General features: G+C 40.8%; 1 protein-coding gene across 5 annotated transcripts in view; it reads left to right on the top strand.

Moving 5' to 3' along the window:
- LOC119402194 (Golgi-specific brefeldin A-resistance guanine nucleotide exchange factor 1) overlaps positions 1–25,577 on the top strand; it is an 89,980-nt gene that overhangs the window by 3,097 nt on the left and 61,306 nt on the right. For 4 of the 5 annotated variants that reach the window (XM_037669310.1, XM_049417734.1, XM_049417731.1 and 1 more), the window contains exons 5-13: positions 4,165–4,271; positions 5,804–6,178; positions 8,816–9,017; positions 16,409–16,653; positions 17,424–17,522; positions 19,315–19,509; positions 19,580–19,721; positions 19,939–20,192; positions 24,714–24,916. In XM_037669310.1, the coding sequence (XP_037525238.1) occupies positions 4,165–4,271; positions 5,804–6,178; positions 8,816–9,017; positions 16,409–16,653; positions 17,424–17,522; positions 19,315–19,509; positions 19,580–19,721; positions 19,939–20,192; positions 24,714–24,916 (1,822 nt within the window). The remainder of the gene's footprint in view (positions 1–4,164; positions 4,272–5,803; positions 6,179–8,815; positions 9,018–16,408; positions 16,654–17,423; positions 17,523–19,314; positions 19,510–19,579; positions 19,722–19,938; positions 20,193–24,713; positions 24,917–25,577) is intronic. The other variant, XM_049417735.1, reaches the window with a different exon arrangement.

The following is a 25,577-nucleotide window of genomic DNA, read 5'->3' as shown; positions in this document are numbered from 1 at the left end:
CTTTAGTCCCGGTGACGATTGGCTGGTGCGCTTTAGTTGTCTGGGCGAGGCCTCTCTGGACTTCCTAAGTAGTATCCACCTGTAGGTGGTGTTGAAGCACCTTATGTGAAGGCACAAACATGCCAAGCCAGTAAATGAGAGTCTGCTCAGCCTTGGAAATGAAACATGATCTTAGGGCCTATTTTCACTGGCACTGATTAAGGAGCATTTTAGTTAAATCCAAATGTGACATTTTGATCATAATTATAGTTCCGCGGTGTCATGTATAAAATACTTTTGCTAGCAATAAAAAACTCGTAATTTCACTGACAATCTGCTTATTTCAACCATTAATTGCATTGTGCTCTGTTATGTTCCACAGTAGTCAATGTTTGAGACTATTTTCATGCAAAAAAAGCTGATTTCCACTTTACAGTATGAAAGCTGTTTATTTAGGTTAGCATGGTTTCAACTACTGTTTCTGTTCAGTGGACTTTCATATGACTGGAAACCGTTAAAAAAACATTGGTCAGAATTAGAATTAAAATGTTATATAAAAAAACACTGTAAAACCTATCAAATTTTATTATGCCATTGTGCATCCTATTTTTTTCCTTGTGTGTTTAGTGCTCTGGCTACTTAATCAGTCAAATACAAACAAAACCAAACTTGTTCATTTTCTTGTCTTAGTTTGAAGTAGATATGACTTGCTTACAGGAAAAATTGTGAAGACTTTGATGTAGCCAAACGTAACCTGTAACGATCTCTTAATTTTTTTTAGAATGGCGTCAAACATCATTCACTATGTGCTTCAAAAAGGGCACCAAAAACAAGTAACAATTAATGTCAAAGTTAGAGGTCAGTGCTTCACATCTGAAATTTCAACATTATACACAGCACCACTTTAGTAATTGAGAAATTACGGTAAATGTAGCACACGATTTGCTCCACCAGTGGGACATACTGGTGGCGCAATTCGGTGCCACATTTACAAATCACTACGTCATACTGGTACTATAGACCAATGACGTAGAAGTGCCTCAGTACAATTAATCACTAGTACACAAACACACATTGCAGAGCATTACAAGACAAAATAAAATGCAACTTGCACATTTCAGTTTGATTCATGAAAAGTATAACTTTTTGACGTTACCCTGGAGAATGACACGGCTGGTCCAAAAGTCCCATTTTGCCAGGCTGTGCTCCACAGCACCACAGTGCTGGTTCTTGGGCAGGAAAGGGCGAGCATGGCAAATGCTAGGTCACCATTCCTGTTCTTGCAGGCACACGGTTTGAATTGTGCTAACAGTATGTGGACCACTAAAACTTGATTTGTTTTCAAACTAAGCATTTCCTTGGCACAATACAAGCGCTACAAGGTTTCTAGAATGCTATTTGAATAATCAACTTAATGTTTGCTTTTAATGTCCTGCAACAACAAAATTTAAGTGTTTGTGGCCAAACATGCACATCGTGGCTTAACACAAATGTTTACTACAGTGTAGATGGGGTAGCCGAAGGCCAAATGCTTTAGTTTGCCTTCATAAATAGTCTGGCAAGTCATTATGAGTGTGCCATGGCTAAGGAGCAGTTAGGACGAAAAGCCCATACCGTATGTGCATGTGTATAGTCGTGACAGAATAAGATGAGCACAAGTGGTGAATACCACAGCGACACTGGGTGTCTTGTTCCTCGGCATGACGAGAGTAGCTGGCATGATCTACCTGTTAAAACAGCAGTGGCCGGTTAAAAGTAGCCCACTGTAAAGTCCAATTTTCCTATGCTATTGACAGTTTTGTTGCTCCAGTCATTGGTCACTTGTGCTAATCTTTTCCTGCAGTGACTGTACATGTTTATGGCTAGCAGACGACACCAAAAGCAGCTTATACTAAGCAAGGTGTGTGTTTGGGCTAGTTGGTACTCCATTTGAACAGTTAAATAGCACAAACTTCAGGGATGAAAGACAGGAGAATGCGTGTGTGTCACATTCTCCTGTCTTTCGTCCCTGAAGTTTGCGCTATTTAACTGTTCAAAAGCAACACCACCCAATTTCGTTGAGCATAGTGCTCTGGAACTTCCATACAAGCTTTTCTGCATACGTGCAGACTAACATTTCGATAACACGAGTTGGAGAGCTTGGCTGAAAATGTCCAGCAGCCTTCTTGTAGCAAGCATGCAGTGTGGCAGGGAAGGCTCCTTGCTGACATCACATGCAAGAGGGCACCATTAAAAAGTGTTGAGGCTAATAAGGCACTTTCTTTAGCTTCACTGGTTAGATATTTTCTGTTAAAGGGACCGAATTTTTTTCCTGTGAATGCATCTGGGAGCACCCATTTCACTTGAAAGGTTGCCTGCCATTTCCTGTGTGCCAATTTTTATCCTACTTGTACAGGACCTTAAATATGACAGCTACTGGGCATTTTTTTTTTTTTTTTGAATTTATAAGTATTAAGCTCTATTTATGGCAGAAGCAAAAGTATAGAAATCTAATCACTGGTGCAGTTGTAGCACAGCCTGTTAGCAGAGAACAGTGACACTGCCAATATTTGTCCTTTGACAAGGGCAGTATAATGGACGCAGTGTTTTCATTATAAGATTACTGGATGGAAGTTGGGCACTGCTATTGTTTAACCATTAGAGGTAGTGTGATCTCAAAGGAAACAGTTTTAGCACTAGAGAATCTGCTTCGTTACTTCATTACCAAAGTGGCTTCTGTGGTTGCTCAGCATGCTGCTGCTGAGTGCAAGATCAGATTTCAGTGGCTGCCTTTTTACCTGATTGTATTGCAATTGTGCCTATGTAATACCTGTGAAGTTTTCAGGATTAGTTGTACAAATGAGTGTAACTGAACTAAATTGACATTGTTACCATGGGTTCCTAATGAGATTTTAAATAACACTGTTATTTCTTCCAGATAGCAAGGAGAATTTAAAATTTTAATGCATGATGCTACCACTGTAGAATTGGCTATGGCCTTCGTTAAACTTGACACTCTAGACTGGTGGCCTAATACGTGGCCTTCACGATTGTTGATAGCACTCATTGCTGACCTTGGCGCATTCAGCGTTGCTGACGTTGGATGCCATGCCTAACACTGAATTTCTATGGATTTTAAATGCTGTAAATGGCTGCACATTGAGGTAGTCTATAGCTGCACCTTAGTTGAGAGTGGCTTAGCATCTTGTATGCTTGAGTGCTCATTGCAATACCATATCTGCAGCATGAAGTCTGCACAATTGAAATACAATGAGGGCTAGCATGATTACGTTTTCCTTTCTTATGTGATTACAATTATTTATCATTTTTAGATGCGAAGCATCTTATGGCAGAGTTCAATCCGGTGGTGGTATGCGGCGTGACCACCCCTACTGCGCATGCGCGAACCCTCTCCACACACCTCCTCTCCCACTTCCCCCTCTCCCACTTTCCATGTCCCCTCCCCTCTCCCACTTCCCCTCTCCCCTTCCGCTCTCCCCTCTTCCCTCCCCCTGTCCCCTTCCCTCTCTCCTCCCCCTCTCTCCACTTCCCCTCTGAAACGCGGGCTTGACATGCCGAAACGCTGCTTCGCATCGCCTCATGGTCCCCTTTAGCGGAGATGGTGTGATTTTTTTTCTTATGGCAGTACATGAGAGGTTCACACTGCACCAAACATCAACAAAAGTAATCATGTTGCTTTAGGGGTTAAGGGTGTCATGTTCTTTTCAAGACATGCACCCACCCACCCAACCACTCTCTGCTTACCGTGGTCCGTTTGACATGTGTCACTTCCTGATTTATTGAGGGATCCTCTGTCTTTTTGCATTTCATTTTTTCTGATATTAATGTGCAAGCCAAGTAATCTTCATGAGACATGAGGTTAGACAGTCATTTTTTTAGCAGAATGCAATAACAAAGGTACCAGTGACTTGTTTGTGCTGTATTTTCTCTGAGAGCAGAGCACATTTGAAGGAATAAAGATGCTTATGCAACCCTTGTGTCTATGTTGCATGCATACATTCGATGCACATGTGCAACTTGTCTTTTCTGCATCAGTTTGCCTTATGATGCATTACTAGCTGGATGAGGGAAGCACTGGCTGCTGTGGTGCAATTACTATAGATATTTAAAAGAGGTTGCAGCAAAGGCAGACTGGAGGAGTGCCTAGCCTGCCTGAACATTTTTTATCTTAATTTTGCCTTCCAGAGTTACTACGTAAGTCAGCCGAACAGGCCCTAATGGACATGGTGCAGTTGCTTTTTTCTCGCCTTCCACAGTTTTCTGAAGTTGCTAAAGGAGGTTGTTCAAAGAAGGTGAGCGACTTGATATGTCAGCATTTACCTGAAATATTAACACCTACCATAACAAGACTACGAGCAGTATGTTGCACTGAAAGGAACACAAGCTTAACTTGTTTATGTATCATGTTTCTCTATTTCCTAACAAATGGTTTTCAAAAATACTCATATGGAGCTTTTTTTTTTTCTGACGGCAGTCTCTTTTCATCTTAATGTGCTGTCTTAGAATGACGGGGAAACGAGCGCTGTTTGAAGCACATTGTAACCATAATTAAGCTTACGATGTAAATGCAAGGTGACTGGGAGCTACGGAAGACTTTTGATTGTCCTGTTACTACCTTACTTTAGCTTATTACCATTCAAGCACTTTAATTACCTTAGTTTGTCATCACCTCTAGATGGTATCTGTACCAAGCACTAAGGCATTACAGAAACTAATTATATATTTTGCCACTCTTTATGTTTGCAAAATGTTAAAGACATGAGTTAAGTTCTGCTAGCTACTTTTTTATGCATTTTGAAGATGAAAGAGAGAGAAATAAATGTTAACAGAGTCCTGAGCGAGGCCCAGTGTCAACCTGAGGTGGGATGGCTCCTTAGCCCAAGAACGAATCCTCTGTGAAGAATGTTTATATAATTAATGTATTTTTGCATCCCATTTCTGCACAGTGGGCTATGAAAGGTACTGCTGAATGCCCCCAGATTAATTTCAGTCATTTAGGGATTTAAAATGTGCACGTAAATCTGAGTTCATGAGCATTTCTGCATAATGGCCCCATCAACATGTGGTCATGTTAGCCAGGAATTGAACCAGCACTTCATTCTGAGCAGCAGAACTTCATAGCCACTGGGCACCATCACGAAATGTGCATGTTCGATGTGATACTCTGGCAAATATAATTATATATAATCCCAAACACTGATTTATTCTTTATGTCTCTCTTCTACACCCATCCCATATGTGTCTCTGCTGCATGCCTTAATTTTTCTTGCATAGTAGACTAGTATGTGTTAAAATGTGTACATCTTTTGTTATTGCATGTCAACATTCTGTGTGTTTCATACAGCGCCTGGCTGCGCAGTACATGCGCTGACAAAGAAAGAAATAGACACCGCAATCTCGTGGTGTCCATTTCTTTCTTTGTCTGTGCGTGTGTTACACAACCAGTCATGGATCAGTACCAACTCGCCTTATTGTCAGTACAGTTGTCACACAGTGCCACATCTGTACCCTGTTTGTGGGACCGGTACATGCATTGCTGTTGATTTTGAACGACAACAAACTCTTTGTAACTTCTTGTTGGAAATTCATTTTGTGTAATTGAATTGCATTCAAAACAACTGAAAACAATTGGATTAGAATGAGTCAACCATTGCATTTTTTCTGCACCAGTTTTTAAGTCATAGTGAAATACTCAGTCTGAATTGTGGGGTACACAAAGGTATAATAATAATTCACAACTCTGTGGCTAACTTTTTCAGTTTTTTCTTTTTTTGCATTCTGGTTTACTATGGGTTTACTTTTTCTCTTTTTTATGCTTTCGCAGTTGAAAATGAGGGCAAGTGGCATGGATAACTCAAGAAGTGCCAGGAAACGTCGCTCTCCTGTGCCCAAGCATAGGAAAATTCCTAGAGAGCCCGATTCTCAAGTGCAGCAACAAACACCTTCCTTTTCTCAGCCAGTTGGAAATGTAGCATCGCAGCAACATATTCCTGCATCAGAGGAACAGCAGCCCACAGGGGAAGCTGCGGGGTCTGGGAAAGCCCCTTCACCGGGGATAATGCCTGAACCAGAAGTGCCAGCTGCCCCCGACTCAAGCCTTGAATCTGGGCCTCTAACAGGGGTCATCCACCTGTCGGATTCAGTGCCATCTATTGTAGACCTAGATCCCAGTCAGACAGACTCTTCAGTTTGTGTTCAGGTAGGTCATATGTACAATTCCCGACTCCATAAGAGTGGGGAAGTCCTGTACTGTCTTTTGTGAGATACGTGCCAGAACGTTATCAATTGAGAAATGAATAGGATGGACATTTCGGTTGGTTGGTGTACTAACATAATAGAACAGCACGAACTGACAGTCCACAAAGAACAAGAAAGCAAACGGGACTAGCGCTGTTTAGTTTACTTCCTTGTGTTTTGTGTATTGTTAGTTTTTACTGCTTCATTATGCTTATGTGAGCAATCAAATCAGTGTTGTACATGGCTTAATAACTGTCCCTTGATGTTTACTAGATGCAGGCCATGCTCGGAAGACGTTGGGGATTATACCCAGAATTTTGTTTAAATGGGCACGGGACCACTTTTTTGGAAACCTGACAAACATGCTGTAATCGCTTTCAATGAAAATGTTCTTTAAGTTTTGGAAGACCTAATATGAACGGCATTGGTATAACAAACCTAGTGTCTGCTTTCCCCATTCATCCTCAACCTATCAGTTCCTTTAAAATAGGGCAGCACCGATAGCAGTGCTCTGCCTCCCATTCCTTTATTTCTGGTTCTTATTTATGCTGCGTGCTTAGAGTATACTGTCAATTTGAAGTAACAGGGATCTCCAATGCCATGGGTGGCATGCACTGGAGATGACTAGCATAAGCTGCAGTGGCAGTGATTGACAAAGCAAGTATAGTTGAGTGCACGTCATGCATGCACGAATGAATGAATAAAGTCTTCATGAAGAGATTAGTGTTTGCTATTGTGGTGGTTTGGAGTCATGGAATAATATGGTAGATTACGGCACATGTCACACAGGTACTCCGAAAAATTAGTCCATATGGCTCAGTCGTGTAAGGGCCACATTTCCTCAAGGTTGCGAAAGAAAGGGGACCCTTCATTGGCCCATCATTTTCTCTTCTATTAAGCAACCTGTTATCCTGAAAGTAACGAAAGTAGAGTTTCTAAAGAATTCATTATTGGCATCAACTAATTTAGGGGTTGTCTTTCGTGTCCTTTAATGACTACCACTTCTTCGCTTTGTAGACCTGAAAGGGTAGGCCTGTGTGTGAGTGGGAGCTTATACCTGCGAGTAAGTCATGGTTACGGACAATCATACAATGGGTGATAACTGTGGGCTGTTACAGTAGCTGTAACGTCATCATTAATGTCACGTACAGTGTAAAAATAGCCATGCCTTCGAAGCCACATGAGAGAGAGCAAGTAATCTAGTGTGTGAAATTGTAGTGAAATGATATTTGGTTTGAATTTTCGTGGCATCATTGTCTACAGATAGAGCATGTTTTCTTACCATATTCAAAAAGTGTTTAGTGTCTTTTTAATCAAGTTGTCCCAAATGTTGCTTGTCAGTTAACATGTGAATGGTAGGAGGAGCGAAACTTCACCTCAAATATATAGTAGCATAAATGGATAGGAAAGCTCATATGAAATTACAGTGCCTAAAGTTCTGCCAATTCACCACAGTAGTAGGTTGACGAAAATAACATTTATGGAAATGCAACAGAATAAGTGAACTAATAAAAAAATAGTTCGTGTCCAGTTTTTTAGACATTGTTCATACATAAATTTGCGCCAGTTTTTGGCCACCAATATGGGATCATCAGTTTCAGGATTGCTCTTAAGGAAGGACAGGGTGCAAGAAGTGCAAGTGTTGAACTATTTGTTAGATTTTAGTGATATTTACAGTGTTCGATTGTACACAGAATATAGGCAGGCCTCTGCGCCAAATTTATTGTCTGTGAATTTTCACAGAAGGTGGCTTGTGCAAAAGAAAAGACTATGTTTGCTTTGAAACTGCAAGCGTGCCACATTGGCTTGCCACAAGACAAGGTGGTAATACGTTGATTTGTGCATTTTTCAGTAATTAGTCATAATTAAAGTGTAATTAAATATCTGTTTATTCTTATGTCAGTCATGTTAAATTGTTGCATAAAAATAACGAAATCTAAGGCTTGAAATAAATGGGAAATTTCTTATTAGTTATATTCATTCCGAGCAAACAAAAATTATACTTTTGACGTGGCTCCTGAAATCGGCATGTTGAATGACTCGTTGAACATGGTAGTGTCTTCGGAAAAGTGATCCTCCGCAGCAATATGCGGCATACTGAAGTTAAACGAACACACATTGATTATGCAAGAGGTTAAATTCACCCAAAAGCTCCTTGCATTGCTCATGGTCTAGAAATATTAGCCTGATTGGGTTCTACTACAGTGGAAAGGGCACCATATGATGCCTCAAAAACACAAAATTTTGATTTTTATGGTACCCGACTTTGTCAGTGGTTTTAAATTCTGTAATCAGCTGGAGAACCGTTTAAGCTGACCTTATAATGTTCTTGACCTATTTTTCTACGTCCCTACAAAAACTGAGTTATTACCTTTGTAGATATCGTGCCTTGGAGCAGTTTTATTGATTAATGGTCTTTTGCAAGGAAAAAAGAACACATTGTAACATAAGTTTATTAACAGAATTCAAGTTGCAGGCTGTAAAAGCTAGACAGGAAGCATAACTAGTACACAGTACTTGAACTGGCATATTATTTGAGTTTCTTGTTGTTTATTACACTTATGTGGGCAGCTTTGTGATTCTACAGTCTTGTGTGCAGGAGGGTTCGGAAGGTACCCTGTCCATAAGCCAAGAACTTGCTGGGAGTGAGTACAACCTTGTTTCACAGGAGACATCAAGTTTGGAAACCAGCATTGAGAAGGAATGCTCAGGAACAGTTGTCACCATGGGCGGCACTGGAGACAATGATTATGTGAATCCACATGGTGTGCGGTTCACAGCACTGCATGGTAGTCGTGAAGGTAACTATAATAACAGATGTCAACTTTCTTTAGTCTCTGACTCAATAATGATTGGTGTGAAAATTTAGGCATCATGTAGGTTTGGTTGACTGATTGATCGAATAATTGAATTTAATAAGTTACGCATAATGCTGGGCCCTGGATAATTCTGACCACTGCTTGGGTTTTTTAAAGAACAGGTAATGGAAGCACAAAATTAGTTTAGACATGTAGATAAATAATTACTTTGAAGCCTTATTTTTGTTAATTCTCTGGAAAGAGGTTGATTACCGAAAACAATAATGAATGCTCATTTTCCATTCGTTAAAGTTTGGGCTGAAATGTCAGCACGGCTACAACAGTGTGCCATCATAGATTTCAAACTATTTTCTTATATCTGGGCCGTTATGTTGCAGTAAAAATTCTTGATAGTTACACAGTTCAGCCGTTGGCAGCTCCTTTAGTATACAGTGAAATTTGCTTTCACTAATAAAAAAAACTTACTACTAGGCTGAAGAAAGTGCCATAGATCGTTATTATCGCAAAAAGCTGATGCAGACTTCAAGATGACATTGCCACCCGTCATGTTCATATGTCCTTTCTAACTTACCAAACGTACTCACCTAAACAATGGCTTTTTTGGCAGTGCAAAGGTGCAACTAAATCAATTTTTTTATTTAGTAGTTCATTTTTCTCTTTAGAAGTGTTGGTTTACAAGTATTAAGATATTTTTATGTCAGTTATATCTTCAGTGTAACAAAGTTCAGCTCTATATGATGGAAAAACGCAAGTTGGATGATCCCCGTTTGTGAGAACGCAGGCACACTTAACACTTTGCTGTCCGCGGGAAAATAGGCCAATTTTGGGTACTCTAGTAAACAATTTTTCTACTGCCACAGAATATCATTGATACTCTAATATATGATATGAACTTGTAGAACAAGAAATGCGCTTTCTAATGGTATTATATTTAGGCAAACATTTCTAAAGTATTTTCCGAAAAAAAAAAAAACTTTAATAGGAAAATGTTTGACAAAAACGAGAACACTCTTTAAAAACATCAATGGTGCCTTGCACCAGTTGAACACAAAAGAAATTTTGAAATATACATTTTAACCACAAATGCCATATCCATTATCCCTGCAAATATAAGCGCTTTATCTCTAGTCGTTATTTAAATACAAAAGAAAACGTTAGCCCTAGTGGTTATTGTGCCACCACGCAGTGCGGCGAAGCGCAGGTTTGCGCAGCACGTTTCGCTGAAAACGATCGTTTTCTGTGTTTCTTTTTGCTCAAGAGTGTGCATCCATGCATATTTATTAGTTGTGCTGCACATCTAAGCGATTATTTCTCAGGTAAAGAAGGCCATGAAGAAATCGATGGTTTCCGACGAAACGCCATGCAGCACTACGGAGCACAATGCCGAGGTCCACTCCGGGTCGTTTTCTCGCACTGAACTGCACAAATTCAGCAGCCGGTGGCAAGTGGTCCCACCTAAACGATGTTGATACCCCGCAGATAAGAACTGTGGCCTTTAGAACAGGCCAGATATCTTTCGAAAGGAGCGCGGAAGCGCCGACTCTGTTCGGAGATCTAAACGAAAGTTACCGGCAGATACCTGTTGACGTTCTGTGGCTGTTCAACGCACTTTCGCTGTCTCTGCTGAAGGCCGATGAGTCAAAATCATCGTTTGAGTCTGCGCTGCTGCCAGCATAAAAAAATTTTGACTCAGACTCGCCAGAATCCGCTGAAATTTGCCGTTTCCGAGAGGCAGGGGCTCGTGATGTCGACGCCATATTTGAAGCTACGAGTGCTCGGTCCTCTCGACTTAAGTGGCACTTCAAAGCTCTCTCCGCAGCGGAAAAAATAAACGAATACAGGAAACAGGATAAATAGCTCTTGTTTTATACGATGGATGATGTTGGCTGTCCGTAAGCGCTCATATTGCGGCAAAATTTCAAGTTTAAAACCATCGATAGCGGGCTATCGATGGGTATAGGCACGGACAGGAAAGTGTTAAAGGCATCCTAAACAACTTTTACAAGTAATTGCCGATTGACCACAGTATCGGAGTTTATTGCCTTATGAATCGATCGACGCAAAAAATGTTCAAATCCGTCAAGAACGACAGGAGTTACAGAAATTTGTCGCACGCTTTAAGCGCTTTCTCTTTTCTTTTGTCCCATTGAGCGTGCTGGAAGCTGCATAGGGGGATTACAAAGAGGAGAGAAGCTACATCACGCGTGTGCCATGACCTTGAGTGCTTGTCATGAAACGCAATCGCTCACTCCCGGTGTGATTCCGGAGTGCGCTAGTGTTGCTACTGTGTAACTTTAGCACACTATAGAGTGTGGTGCCCGGCATGTGGTGGCATCCCGTGGTAAGAAGCACATCAGATGTAAATGCAACTTTTGGCTAACGTCAGCTATCGGGTAATAGCAGCAATTTGTTGTATGATGAATCTTCTTTAGAACTCTCCTTGTCACGCACGACTGCAAGATTTGGTTGAGCTGTTCACAGCAGCGTCTGCTTTCCGCTGTAAGTTACAGCAACGTCTTCTTTCCGCTGTGTTTTTTTCACCAAGCACGAGTGGTTATTCAAGACCCCTTTTAAACAGTACTGTGTACTTTAACACATGTACTTTAAAAACAGTACATCTTTAAGTACCCTTAAAGCTACACACATTCACAGCCTTTCTTGTACTGCGATCATTCTTTCCACATGCCTAATGGCACTATAGTGCACCTTAGTGCATTGTACTTAGTATGGGAGATTTTATTGTTAGTAGGCTTCAGATTCTCGTACCAGTGTGATTACCAATATGTTGCCATTGTGGAAGCTCTTGCAAGTCATAGACAGCATAACACGTCACACAGTGATGATAGCACCCATGTAGTCAGGCAAGCCTACGTGAAAGAAAAATATTTATGAATCAATTAGGTATGCAAAACAAAGTAACAATCTAAATAATAACAACCACGGTACATTAAATGATGGTAGTTACATGTTGTAATTGAATTGATGACAAAGGCACCATTGCACATTCTAATTTGGTTATCACAGCTGGTACTGGAAATGGTATATAAGCATTGCAGCTAGAAAAAAAAGATATTGATGCTGAAAATTTTTTTTTATACTGAAAAGCTATTAAATTATGCCTGCACTGCAAGAGAAAAGGTAAATAAACCTGATCTTCATGGTAATATAAGATTTACTTGGGAGCATCAGAATCTACACATGCTTGTGGCGTATGCTTGTGGCGTATGCTTGTAGCGGTGGCTTGTGGCGGTGCTTGTGGCGTATGCTTGTGGTGTATGCTTGTGGCGGGGCTTGTGTATGCTTGTGGCGTATGCTTGTGGCGGTGCTTGTGGCGTATGCTTGTGGCGGTGGCTGAGAACAGCAGTAATGTGGATAGAATTAGAGAAAAAATTGCTTTGTATGTTAGATGCAAATAGTATGCATAGCTAGCACAAATAATTTTCCCCAAATAATATGTTGCACTGCAGGAGTAGAAACATTATCTCAGTTAATCTGATCGGTTTTGCAGAGCAAATACAAATGTTATGTCTATTTCTGTGGGGATTCTTAAATCCCTACAGTTTCCTAAATGAAGGCTTCTCTGGAAATAATGTTTCATGCACTTTGTTTTAGCACAAGGTATATAAACTGTTCATTGCACATAGATTGATAAAAACGATTATTTTTCTTTCTATGCCTATACCCAATTTAATGTTAGGTTGAGGATGTTGCAGTGGTGCAGTGCTGTGACACATTTCCTTATTGAAAGCCATTGATGTTGCAAATAGCATTTGGATATACTCCGTATTGGTGAGCTTAAAAAAAACTGTAACTGCTCCTTCATTGTTTGTGGTAACATTGTCATTTTCACTTGAGATTAAAAATGAGGCTTTAATGCAGTCATTATGCAAGGCACATATCACAGCTGCATGGCATTGTACATGACATGGCCTGGTATGTGTTGACAGAGAATAATTACATTTTAAATGTGTTTTTGGTGAAAGGCTCATGTAAAGCTCTTGTGGTTCAGCAACAAAGCTTGAGCAGTTTTTTTATACTGTGTTTTAATCCCCTATTTTTAAACAATGAAGAGAAAACAGAGGTCATATTGGGGTAATTTGTGCTGGCCCTGTAGCTGTTTTCTGTATTTTGTGATATTTTGGAGGCAATACTTTTTACAAAGCCAACATTAAGCATACTATTCATGAGAAATTCAGATTTAATGATAATCAATTCATGAGCAATTAGTTTTCTGTGGGAATAAACTTTTTGTTGTGCCCTTGACTGTGAAATCTTAGTGCTGTTGGGGGTAGCTGCTTGTAGTAACTGTGAGTTCTGCAAATGCTAATCATTGCTGATTAAAAATGCACTCAATGTAGTCACACATTACTGAGATGGGGGGGGGTTATATTCACGTTGATACAAAACAGAAAAATTATACACAATGTGTAGTGCTGAGAAGCATATTTTGTGCACTATGCAAATACATTGTAAAAATACTTTGCTCCTCTGTCAGCCTTCACGTAACAATATATTTGTGTCATTCCATATCAAGTGGGTCAGGTGGTTTTCCAATCATCATTAATCCTGCTGAATCCTGCTAATACATGTGCTTGTGAGAAGTAGTTATTGAGATGGTATTTTTCTGAAATTATTTTGTGATGGCATGAGGGCGCTTCAAATTTGCGCACAGAAGTGAAACTGTGTCATGCAGAACAATTTATACAAAATTACTGCTTTAAGCTTTACTATGAAACAACTTTTTCTGAATGTGAAGGCGCCAGTCTTCCGTGACTATGATAGTTAACTTTTTTCCTCAATTTCCATTATTTTTTGTCGTGGCAAAACTTTGTGAAATGCTGCATGTTTAAAGCTTTTTAGAAAAAAAGCAGTGGTTCTTTCGTGAGGATTGTGTTCACACTGTGGGCTTCTAAGTTCATATACTAAATGTTCGAAACACTGTGGGAAGGAATAAAGCAGAAACGTGGTGGAAAAATTGTGACGAAGTTGGAAAAAGTAGCATTTTGACCCTTATTGTGGCTTCATTTTTACAGTGTCGTGGTCTGAGTAATAATATGGCTTATACAGTGGACTCTCGTTAAACGGAACCTGAAGGGACCAGGAAAACACGTTCTGTTTACTGAGAGATAAACAGGGTTGCGGAATTCAAGCATGAAACCAATCATATTAGAAGCTGTTGTTCCATTTAAGCAGCAGTTCCGTTTAAGAGATTTCCGTTTACTGGGAGTTTACGGTACAGTTAAAACTCGATCTAGGGAAACCCGATTTTACAAATTTCCTGATCTAACAAAGAAATTTCCATTCTCCAGCAGGTACCCATAGGGTTCAATGTTCTCATTAACTCTAGTTAACGAAACTATCCTGGCACTAAACCCTATCTAACAAAGTTTTCCCAGAAATAAATGAGCAAATAATGAAGGGATTTCTTTCCTATTTTGACACGGATGGTTTTTTTTTTCAGGTGTGCGCAGTAATGCTATCGTGTTAAACATCTTGACGCCCTAGTCACGACCCTATAGTTTTATTTTCTCGAGGCTGCATGCCGCACCCATGCACGGAATAATGGACTTAACACTTGGTGGTGCTTTTACGTACCAAATGGCACTAGGGGCAGTGGTAGTATGTTGTCCCTGTAAATGCTCCCACAGAAGCACGGTTGTTGCTTTCATTATTTAATGGTTTATGTGAGAGATGGCACTAATTGTCTCCTTGCAACATTCTTGCTCTGCCTGTTCATACAATCACTGAATTCGTTCTTCCCGTATTGTCATAGCTTCACGTGACCGTCCACCTCGCCTGTATTGCCCGGACATGGGAAGTTTCATGTTCGGGGGGCGTGGGAGGCTCCATGTCCGGGCTGCCCTCGCGAACTTCTCACACGCGCAGGTTTGTGTCAGTGGTAAATAAAATGCCGCGGTACATTTCTGGTGTCGCTACGTTACAGTTTCAGTATTTGGAGGGCCGAAAAAATCTTTTTCTCGATTTTGTGAACTTCCCAGTTTAATGAAATAATTTGAGTGCGGTCATCACTTCATTAAATTGAGTTTCAACTGTACATTGTTGTATAGTACTCTTTGTTGGCAGCATGTACAGAAAGTTTGAAAAGAGTAGTTTTTGTTTTAAGTGAGAAGAACATTTTCGAACTGAACAGCCACAAGGTTTTGCGAAGTTACCTTTTTCTTTGCCTTCTTTGCGTAGCACGTCAGCACAGGATTCCAGCAGGCACCTATTTGCAGTGACTAATGCAAGTCATACAACTGCTTATCACTGATTTAAGTAACATCGCAGTATGCAATGTCGCAAACACCAATAGTGCTAAAACAATGAAACGTTCCCTTCTCCCTTGGAGCATCAAAGAGCCAATAATGTTCAACTGCTTGATATATAGGGAAAGGATTATGTTGTATCAAGTCGATGGCATGAAGGATAGTACTAGAGGGTCGTGTTTTGCTTCTGATAATGATGTTACATTGGTTTACATAATAATTAATGGCACATTTCAAAAATATAAAGTTTTTAAGGTATAGGTCAGCACGTGAGCTTTTATCATTGGGTTGCCTGATGAAATTATGTATCCTCGGTGCACATGTTTGATATGATTCGTTGGTGTGGCCATAAATGACAGTAACATCTGTCAGGATTTTCGGACAGCATTTTAACATTCTCATCCCCCTTGTGTCATCAAGAAGAAGCTGTCTGTGCGGATGCCACTTTGCTTTTCTGGCGCCTTTTGCTTTCCCAACAAGACTGACCCCCTGTACCACCGTTCTGGCACTATTAGTGTTTGTGGTGTTTCATACAGCGACATTACTTAAATCAATATCAAGCAGTTGTATGACTTGTATTAGTCGCTGCAAAAAAGGTGCCTGCTGGAATCCTGTGCTGATGTGTTGTGCAATGAAGGCAAAGCAAAAGGAAACTTCACACAACCTTGTGTTTGTTCAGTTCGAAAATTTTCTTCTTGCTTAAAACAAAAGCTACTCTTTTCAAACTTTCTTTATATGTTGCCTGCAAATTATTTTGCATGACACACTTTCACTTCTCTCTGTGAAGTTTGAAGTGCCCTTGTGCCATCAAAACATTTTTTCCCGCAAAATACTGCCTCAATAATTATTTCTCACATGCAAATATATTAGCGGGATTTTTTGCAGTGGGATTGAAGATCGTTGAAAAACCACTGGGCCCTCTTGATATGGAATGACCTGTATACAAGACATGGTAAACAGTCAGACTGGCTGGCTTGACATTTTTATTTTTGATTGCATTCAAGTGAGCAGTGTCTAGAAATGTGTGCAGTTACATTCAGTGCTCTCTCTGTTCTTCATCATTGTCATGTGCAAAGGTAGTTGAGATGCTGATTTCTTTTGATGTAGGAGCAGGTCCCGTGGTGCCCTATGGGCTTCCCTGTGTGTGGGAACTGCTGCGCTTCCTTGCCAGCCTGCTGTATGTGCCTGAGGCAGTAGGCCACAGCCAGCAGCATCAGCAGAGCCTTGAGATGATGATCCACTCGGGCCTCAACCTGCTTGCTGTAGCTCTGGAGAGTGGTGCCGATCATATCAGCTCCTTTCCTTCCTTACTCGGTCTGGTCAAGGATGATGTGTGCCGAAATTTGCTCATGGTAAGTACTCTTTATTCAAGGCCTTGCTTGTTCTCATGGCTGGGTCCTTAAAATTATCAACCTGGATTTAAACTAAAAGTTTGTGTTTTTGGTTCATAGGCTCTCACGGAGATGCACAAATATTCCTAGCATTCCAGTTATGCTTTACAAACAACTGTAATATTTTGTTTCTTTGAAGACAAGAGCCGGTATTTTGCCTTTTCATGCTTTTCGTGCTTGGCCAGTGGTTAAATTCTGTCCACATTATGATTGGTGAATGATAAGACTAGCATTGGATAATGCATTGCTACAAAATACTGGCATAGGTGTGGCTTGTTTAGTCTATTTGGTAAAGGCATTTTTAAGCACCAAAATTTAGTTTTTCTTATTTATTAATTTGAAGTCACCTTTGTAATAATGAAGTCGTGTCTAAACACGAAAATGCCTTCATTATGTGTAATATTTTTTATAATCGACTATGTGCTGACATTGGCCAAGTATACTTTAATATGTCTGATAATTCATTTTATCCATGTTCACTATTTGACCCATGTTCACTACGTGTATTGAGGTTTGTCTGTATAACAGCATCAAAACTTACGTTCACAACAGTGATATGCTAGGACCTGCAAGTTTTATTCCTCCAATTTTTTTTTTCATGCATGAGCTGTAAAATTGTTGTAGTCTATATGCCGCATGGGGGATCAATATGTGCAAAGCTCTTCTTTGGCATGCTACTAAAAAAATTGTAATTAAGTTTTAAAAATTTGGTATCTATTTGTCCGTTGCAGCTCTTGAATTCATCACGTCTCTCCATCTTTGTATCATCTTTACGTGTGAGCTTCTTGCTTTTCGAAGCCCTTCGAACTCACCTCAAATTCCAACTTGAAGTAAGTGGTCATATGCATTCTGCTTGACTCGTTTACTCTTAAAGGTGCTTTTTTGCCAATGCTAAGCTTTGCTGTGAAATTAATATTGCATGCTCTGATGAAATCTTATTAAGAGTTTGTTGCAAAACAACAACTATGAGTTGAGGTACTGTAGATAAGTATGGTACTTTTTTTTCTCGCAGCACACATGCCTCTAGTAGGTTGTGAACTAATAGCTAACTTTAAAATGTTTTATCTTACTACAGCTGAATTTCGTGCATGCATAACATACAGGCGTATTTATTATGTTTTAAAAAACTTATTGCTACTCCATATGTCTGCCCCCTCCCTCCCCTTTCAGAGTGGCCAGTCTGTTTAGGGAGGAAGCTTTTGTTGACTCTTTTGTCGATGGTTACAGATTTTAGCCATGCACCAAGTTAACTCTGCTACATAAGTTTGACCAGTTTGACCATAAGTTTGATCAGCAGCTTTGTGTAAATGGCTAGTTGCCTGCTAGAGGTTGCCAGCTAGCAGAGACTGCCACGTGTTTGTTTGTGAAGTTGGTGGTAGTTTGGTCTAGCAGAGGTGAGAAATATGCGTCTTGATGGGTCTTGTGTGAATAGTAATTTTTAGGTTCGAAGCCAGTTCAAAGCGAATAGGGATTTGGTTTAATAGTTTCGAATTGAATTCGAATAGTATATATCACATACTATAAAGAAAAATGAGAATATTTTTCATGACCCAACTAACCTGCACAATATTTTTTAAAATTGAAACAAGGCATGTGCAAATGTCATTCTTTTTGGTTGAAAGGGAAGTGGAAGCATCTTTGAACAGTAGCAGGATTTGACTTTCAGTGGAATGCAAGTGATAACCTATAAAATATGTTACATTTAAAAATTTACTTTACTTAGTGCATATAAGCCGGTATAACAAGCTTTTAAACTTAAAAAATGACGAATCGATGCGAGGTTACTTTGATCATTTAACCTTAAAGTGGGGTTTCGCGGCAGTGCGGATTTTTCTTGGAAAGGTGTATTCACGGCATAGCACCCCTGCACAGCAGTGAAACCACCTTTGCAGGAGCTTACATGCGGTTTATATATGTCTATTCGTTCATTGCAAATACTTCGAAATTTAGAATAATTTAAATTCGTTTCGAAGTGAATTTGAATACTGTAATATTCGTTCGAATATTCAAACTGCTTGAATATTCACACAAGCATGGTCTTGACATCTTGGAGGCAGATAGCAGACCGACGTTTATTGGCAACAAAAGTCTGGTCCGCTGAGTGTCAGTGGGGATGTCCGAGTGAAGTGATGGAGAACAATCCTTCGAGAAGTGGGGAGAATTGCTAATGGAATGCAGGTCCATTGTGGTGATAGTGAAAGCCACTTGACACTTGGAGGGAAGATAGAAAGATGCAACGGACGGTCTCTGCATAAAACGAGGGCCTACCTGGGACATCTTTCTGCCACACAACAATAACGCCATCCATCTGACATGCTTTCCTTGCATTAACACTGTGCACCCAGTACTTTTCGGTCACAAAGGGTGTGTGCACTAGGGTCATCACAAAGCATTCTTGATAGGGAAGCAGTGACCGCACAGTTTTCAAGAAAAAAAAATGCTAGCAGGCGAGATTACAATTATAATTGCACAGCAGAAAGATGCCTCAAATAAACCCTTTTGTTCTTAGTGTAGAGATGGCTGTCTGTGGCAGCCCTAGGCAGTCCTAACTGATGCATGTGGTATGGTTAAAAGTGATTGTGATAACACTTTTCTTATGGACATGTTGCTCTTCCCTTTCAGATGTATCTCACTAAGCTTATGGATTTGATACTGAGCGAGTCAACCACTGTGTCAAGGGATCAGAAGGAGCTGTCTGTGGAAGCTGTGTTGCAATTTTGGAGGATACCAGGCCTCATCACTGAGTTGTACCTCAACTATGACTGTGACCTCTTTTGCTCCAATTTGTTCGAAGATCTCACTAAAGTATTGTCAAAGGTCAGTGAATGACTTGATGCAGCTGTGTGATGTGGTGAAAACTGCTGATCTTTCCCATATACTTTTGCAGAATGCTTTTCCTGTGGCAGGCCTGCAGCCTATTCACCTTCTCTCACTGGATGCTTTGCTTGCTGTAATTGACAGCATAGAAACACGGTGTCACTTTCGCATGTTGAGTGAAAGCCAGGCTGCTCGTGGTGGAGCACTGTCAGGTGAGTGGAACTTTTCGCTGTCAGGCATTTTCTGATGTGCATCTGGATTGTGCTACATGCCTATAGTTTTTTTTTTCCAAATTTTTATATAAGCTCTAGAGCACTCTGAAACGTCAATTTTTCTGCATCAAAAACTGCTCCAAGCCATAATCTTTCAGTTGAATCATTATTGCTAAAGGTAAAAGTGTGGGAAACTGCATCTTTGGTTTTTCGACAGGGTCACTGCTTGATGGTGATGGTGAGGGCTTCCACCCTGAGCAAGCTGTGCCATTGGATCATTGCCGCGTGGCCCCCTTTGGGTACCAATTGGGCCAGCAGTTGGTTCACAACCAGGATGGTGCTCCTCAGAGTCCCGCTTCTGGAGTAAAGCCTCACATTAGAAGCTCAGTCTTCATGCGGCCAAATCGCAAGTCCATTTCTGAAAACATCCCATCTCATGAGGAGCTGATGGCCATCAAGCACAAGAAAAAGGTGTGCTTCCTCAACTGGTTTATTGATGTGGTCATATATATATTGTGGTTATGCCTGCTACATGCAGACTAGAAATTTGAAGAGACTTGGAGGAGTGAGCTTTAAAAGAGACTTCAGCCTTTTGTAGTGCTTCAGCTTTGTTGGGGAGTTTTCTCTTGCTGAAAACTGTGTTGAGTAGGCTTCAGTGCTAAGAATAACAGTTTGGTGTTGCCTTAAATGTTCAGTAACAAGCCAAAGTATTAAAAAGTGCTTATTAATCTTGTGTAGGGATGGACGAACAGTAAGTTTGAGGGTCAAAGCGAATTCAAAGCGAATAGGGATTTGGTCAAATAAGTTCGACTCAAATAGTTCGAATAGTATACATCACATATTGTTAAAGAGGCCCTGCAACGCTTTTCTGAGTTATAATGGAATAGTCTCACTATTAGTGCATTAGGTGATTTTTGCAAACATGTTTTCAAATTGCGGCCCACACGACAGAGCAGCCGTCTTTTCCAGTAGTGGTTGGGGGCAAGGGAAAACCCGAATGCTCACCTTCGGAGCAGGGGAATGCATGCATACGAGTACCCTAGTGCATTGTATTCTGTGCTGTATCACTGGCGTAGTTCATTATTTCATTCCCTCCATGCCAGGAGTCGGCACATGATTTCGTGTTTTTCTTACCGCCATGAGTCAAGTTGCAAGCATGAGTAGCTATAGAGGCGGTACAGTTGAACCTCTTTGTAACAAAGTAGCATCGGGACCATAAATTAGTTCGTTATATCTGATATTTGTTGTAACAGTAAAGGTAACTATCGGCTCATAGAAATTGGCAGTGTGGCTCATACAAAAATCCTAGATACAGAAATATTCTAGGCTTCAACCCACTACAAACGAGGTAATCCTTACCTGTCTCCTTGTTCTTCACCGCTGGACATGTGGTGCCACCCTTTGTCGTCATATGTGCTTCCAAACTTTTCCTGTTCTGTCTTGCTAAGTTTTTTGGACATATGTGTGTGCGATGCCTGAGGTGCCAATGCGAGCCATGAACTGAGGGGCCATAATTCAGGTTGTCGCCTTGCTTTCATGCAATCTTAGACTGAAGCTGTTTTGTCTTTGTGGCATGCACTGGTTTTTGTTGTTTCAAGTTCATTGGACTCGGTGAAGATCAAGTGGTTCCGGTTCGGTGTACATGATAGCATTAGTATTGCACCCCCAGGGGTGCAACAGCGGTGCCAATTGCGCCAATTTGATACAATTCCTTATTTTTGCGCCAAGCTGAGCCAAAACCGTGAAATTTGTTAAAATTGCGCCACGCTGCGCCAAAATGCCCGACCAGCTTAAAATTTTCTCAGTTGTGCAAACTTGAGTGACAAATGGAGGCCGCGTTGGTCATCTGTAGTGTGGGCATCGTCATCCAATACAGACGCGCAGACCCTAACCCCCCCCCGCAAAAGAAAAGAAAGAAGTCAGTTTCACCGGAAGGACGAAGCAATGAATGCGATAGAAACAAATTGTAACGCTATACGAAGTGAGGCTGGCAGCAAACTCTTTTGTATTCGATCACGCGTACCTCTGCAAAACCTTGGTGTAAGAGAATACGGCGTTTCCAGGGAAAGATGCTCTTTCTGCACAGTGTCTTCGCATTGAGAGCGCAGCACGTAGCAGGAAATACGAGCCACCCGCTGATGGCTGCCGAAATAGCGCGCGCGCCAGCGATTGCGCCCTTAGAATCAAAGTTCAAAAGTTGCTGCTCTAGCGACAGCCCCCCCCCCCGTCTCTCGCGTGTTTTCATGCGCGTTTAAGACGGGCGGGGCGTTTCCTCTATGCTTTGATGGCAGGCTTCCTGAGCGGAGTGGTGTTATCGCATGCGCCCTCCGAGCGACGGAGATGGGCTCTGGCTCGTTTGATATCTGCTTCAGCCGCGTTCGTCGCACGCACTCACGCGCTCTCATCCACGGCAGAACATACTATGCACAGGAATATGTTATCACTTTGGACTTTATAAGGGAGATGACGGCAAAAAATCGTCAAGAGTGTCCATATAGTTGCTATTGCAATAGAAAAGGACAGTAGTTCTCAAATTTCCTGTTTGATTGTTTTATTGCGTGCAGAACGCTTTCTAAGCCACTTTTTCAGCAGTAAACTGGTGTCCTGCGGAAAAGCATACTGAGATTTAGAAGGGGCTATTAGTACTAGCTGTCAGGGACACAGCACGTTTTATTCCTTAATTACTCATTCGTGCATGGGCCGTGTAAATACGAGAACTAGTATGATCGCTGACGTCTAAAAAATTATTGGCAATCATTTGGAGCTGCTGTGTATGGCGTTTCTGCGGCCTTGAGAAACAATAGACAAAAGCGTATGCCAGTTTTCTTTTTTCGCTACCCCCACTTGCTCCTGCTTTAGGAATCTCCAAAATATACAGGTTCACAGGTCCACATTAGCATTTCCAGTGCCTGTCGAATATTTTGACAGGTCCTGCAAATGCTAATGTGGACTTAGTCATTGTTCGCACTGACTTAGTCATTGTTCGCACTGCGGGGTGGCTCAACACACTGCTTTTATTGAAATAGTAGCAGTGTTCACATGCACTGTGCACGAATTAGCTGATGTTGAATGGTTTTTACGTGTTTTTGTTTTCTTTTCTAAAAGTAAGCCTTCTTTGTTATACTGCTCCAAATTTGGGATTTCGGGCTAAAAAATTCAGGTTTTTTTTTTTGCAACCTGCTCCAAATTTGGATTTTTGTGCTCCAAAAGCAACATTTTGCTGCTCCAAAAATTGCTCCAAATCCTTTTCCGGCTGTTGCACCCCTGCACCCCTCTAGGCAACACGAGGCTTTGATAACAAGCTGTGGTGGCAGAATGCATGCGATAGCTTCGCTTAGCACCTTTTACCACAGTACGTAGGACCTGTGATTTTTCGGCATTACACATGAGGTTTGGCGGACGTGAAGAAGACTTCGCTGGGTTGGCATCAAATTATGGTTGCTGAATCCCCGGTTCAACAGAAATAATTTTTAAATGTTATTGAAATTAGTTTTAATGTGAAATCATTCCTTGGCTAGGTTGGCAGAAGTGCACACCCAGCTGGCGTCCTCAAAAGCATTGTCCAGAAAGCACGTGACCTTTCCCACAGGAACTAATGCTGGCGCAAGCAACTGCCGCAGCAACCACCTGCAGCTGTGGCCATGTTTCTTAGCTAAGTTGGCGAAAGCGTGCACCCAGCTGGTGTCACCGCAGTGACACTGAGCGTGCTCCACTATGCCACAGCAGACTTTGCAGCACCCGTCCGTATCAACAGCCTAGCCAAAATAAACACTTTCATGTACTTATCTCATAAAAACATGCCTATGGATCCTCTGCAACATTTTTCTTTCATACTTCCCTATTATCAGAATATTTTTGCGACACTTTACGTGTCGCAAGACTATACTTACTGCGCTCGTGGTGTTCTGAATGTTTTTTTTACTTTTGTCTTCGTCTTCTCGCGCAGTTTTGAGAAAGTTTATCGCGATGAACCAACTAGCCTGCCAGAACGTATTACTGAAAGTATTACTTTACATGTACAAAAGATTTCTTCTGTTTCTATACATTACATTAAAGGTTGAATTTTAATTTACTGCAGCTTCTATGCAATGAAGTAAATTGCCAATTATACTGACTGTTATATCGAGGTTTTAACTGTACAATATGAATTGCAGATGTAGCAGACAGGGAACTGTGACACAAAGCCAGCTTGTATTGCTTCATTACTTGCACTTCCAGAAAGACTGCTTTTTGTGTTTTGTAGAAAGGAGTCCTATGACAACACAAGTGATTCCGCTGACTTCAAATAATTTGATTTCATTTTCTTACAGTAATCAGCACATAAGTTTTTTCAGAGACTATCGAAAACTGAAGGTTGTGTCTGAATCCACATAACTGCACCATAAGTTTGATGGCTGCATGATTGTATGAATCTTTTTCTTTTTTCCATATTTATACAGGAAAATGCTTGTGTAGTGCAATTGTAAGCGCTGGCATTGTGCAATTGCATGACTTCTATTATGTTGAAGATGAAGTGAAAAGTAGTTTAATGGGAACTTTCAGCATGCTGTGTTCTTTTTAGGTCTCTGTAGTATTGGAATCAGTAGATTAAAATATTGTGAGCCCATTGAAACCTGAAGGGAATATTGTTTTAAGCTGTGAAGCTCTTTCCTTTCTCACATCATTTTGTTTCTGTGTCTCATGCACATTTATTCATTAGCATTGTATGTATAGTTAGTAAAATTTATGATATTCCATTTTCTAGGTGTTCACCAGAGGAAGTTAATCACATGATTCAAAACACCTCTCTATAAACTGCTAAAGTAAGGTGATAAATTGATTGATACGTTTTGCATAATGTATGCCAGTTATAACTACATCTTGTAGTGACCCTTATCAACCTTGAGTCACAATGTCTCCACTACTTTCTTTGTGTGACAAGTAAGCATTTGGCAACATTCTTGCAGAGTGTTTATTGTACTGTTTTTTTCTTCTGCTTCTCTTGAATGACAGCTTCTGGCATCAGGCACAGAGCACTTCAATAGCCGTCCTAGTAAGGGTATTGAGTTTCTCCAAGAGCATGGATTGCTTAGTGATCCCCTGGACCCCAACGAAGTAGCCTTATTTCTAAGGGACAACTCGCAGTTGGATAAGAAGAAGATTGGTGAATACATAGCCAACCGGAAAAATCTCAAGGTGCTTGATGCCTTTGTCAAGTGAGTAAACAGTGAAATTGTTTTGTCCATACATACAGCATTCATTCATGAAAATGATGGCTCAATCTCCTGTGACTTCACCTTGTTGAGAATGTTTTGCAATGCACCCTTGGAGTTGAATATTTTATTTGTCCTTGTGTATAGGATCTGCACTAGAAATATTGCTCTCATGATTGGCAAACCAAAGTGCAGTGTAAGAAACCTTGATTTGATTATTTTTTTCACAGAACTAAATTTCTTAATTTTCTGATCTGAGGTATAATTGAACAGTTTTTTTTTGTTATGCAAATATATTCCACAAAGTAACTTTTTGCTGCAGTTTTCTAGAACACCAGCACAAAGTTTTAAGAAAACATGGACAGAGAAACAAGGATACACACAACACAGGCCCTGAAAAGTAGTGCCTGTGTTGTGTGTATCCTTGTTTCTCTGTCCATGTTTTCTAAAAATTTGGCGCTGGTGTTCTCAAAATGAAGTACAACCAACTAGCCTGCTAGTACCACCTATGCATTTTTCGCTGAGTAAAGTTCACATGCGCCCAGCAGCCCACTGTTTCTGTGAGCACTTGAGCTTGTGGCTCTGGCTCTGTGCAGTGCCATGTCTGGGTGTGGCAAAAACCATATGCATGTGCAAAGGGCTGAAAAGATGACCCATGCTATGG

The sequence above is a fragment of the Rhipicephalus sanguineus genome, chromosome 1 (genome assembly GCF_013339695.2).
Source record: "Rhipicephalus sanguineus isolate Rsan-2018 chromosome 1, BIME_Rsan_1.4, whole genome shotgun sequence".
Taxonomy (NCBI): Eukaryota; Metazoa; Arthropoda; class Arachnida; order Ixodida; family Ixodidae; genus Rhipicephalus; species Rhipicephalus sanguineus.
This window is presented reverse-complemented; position numbering and strand designations above follow the sequence as displayed.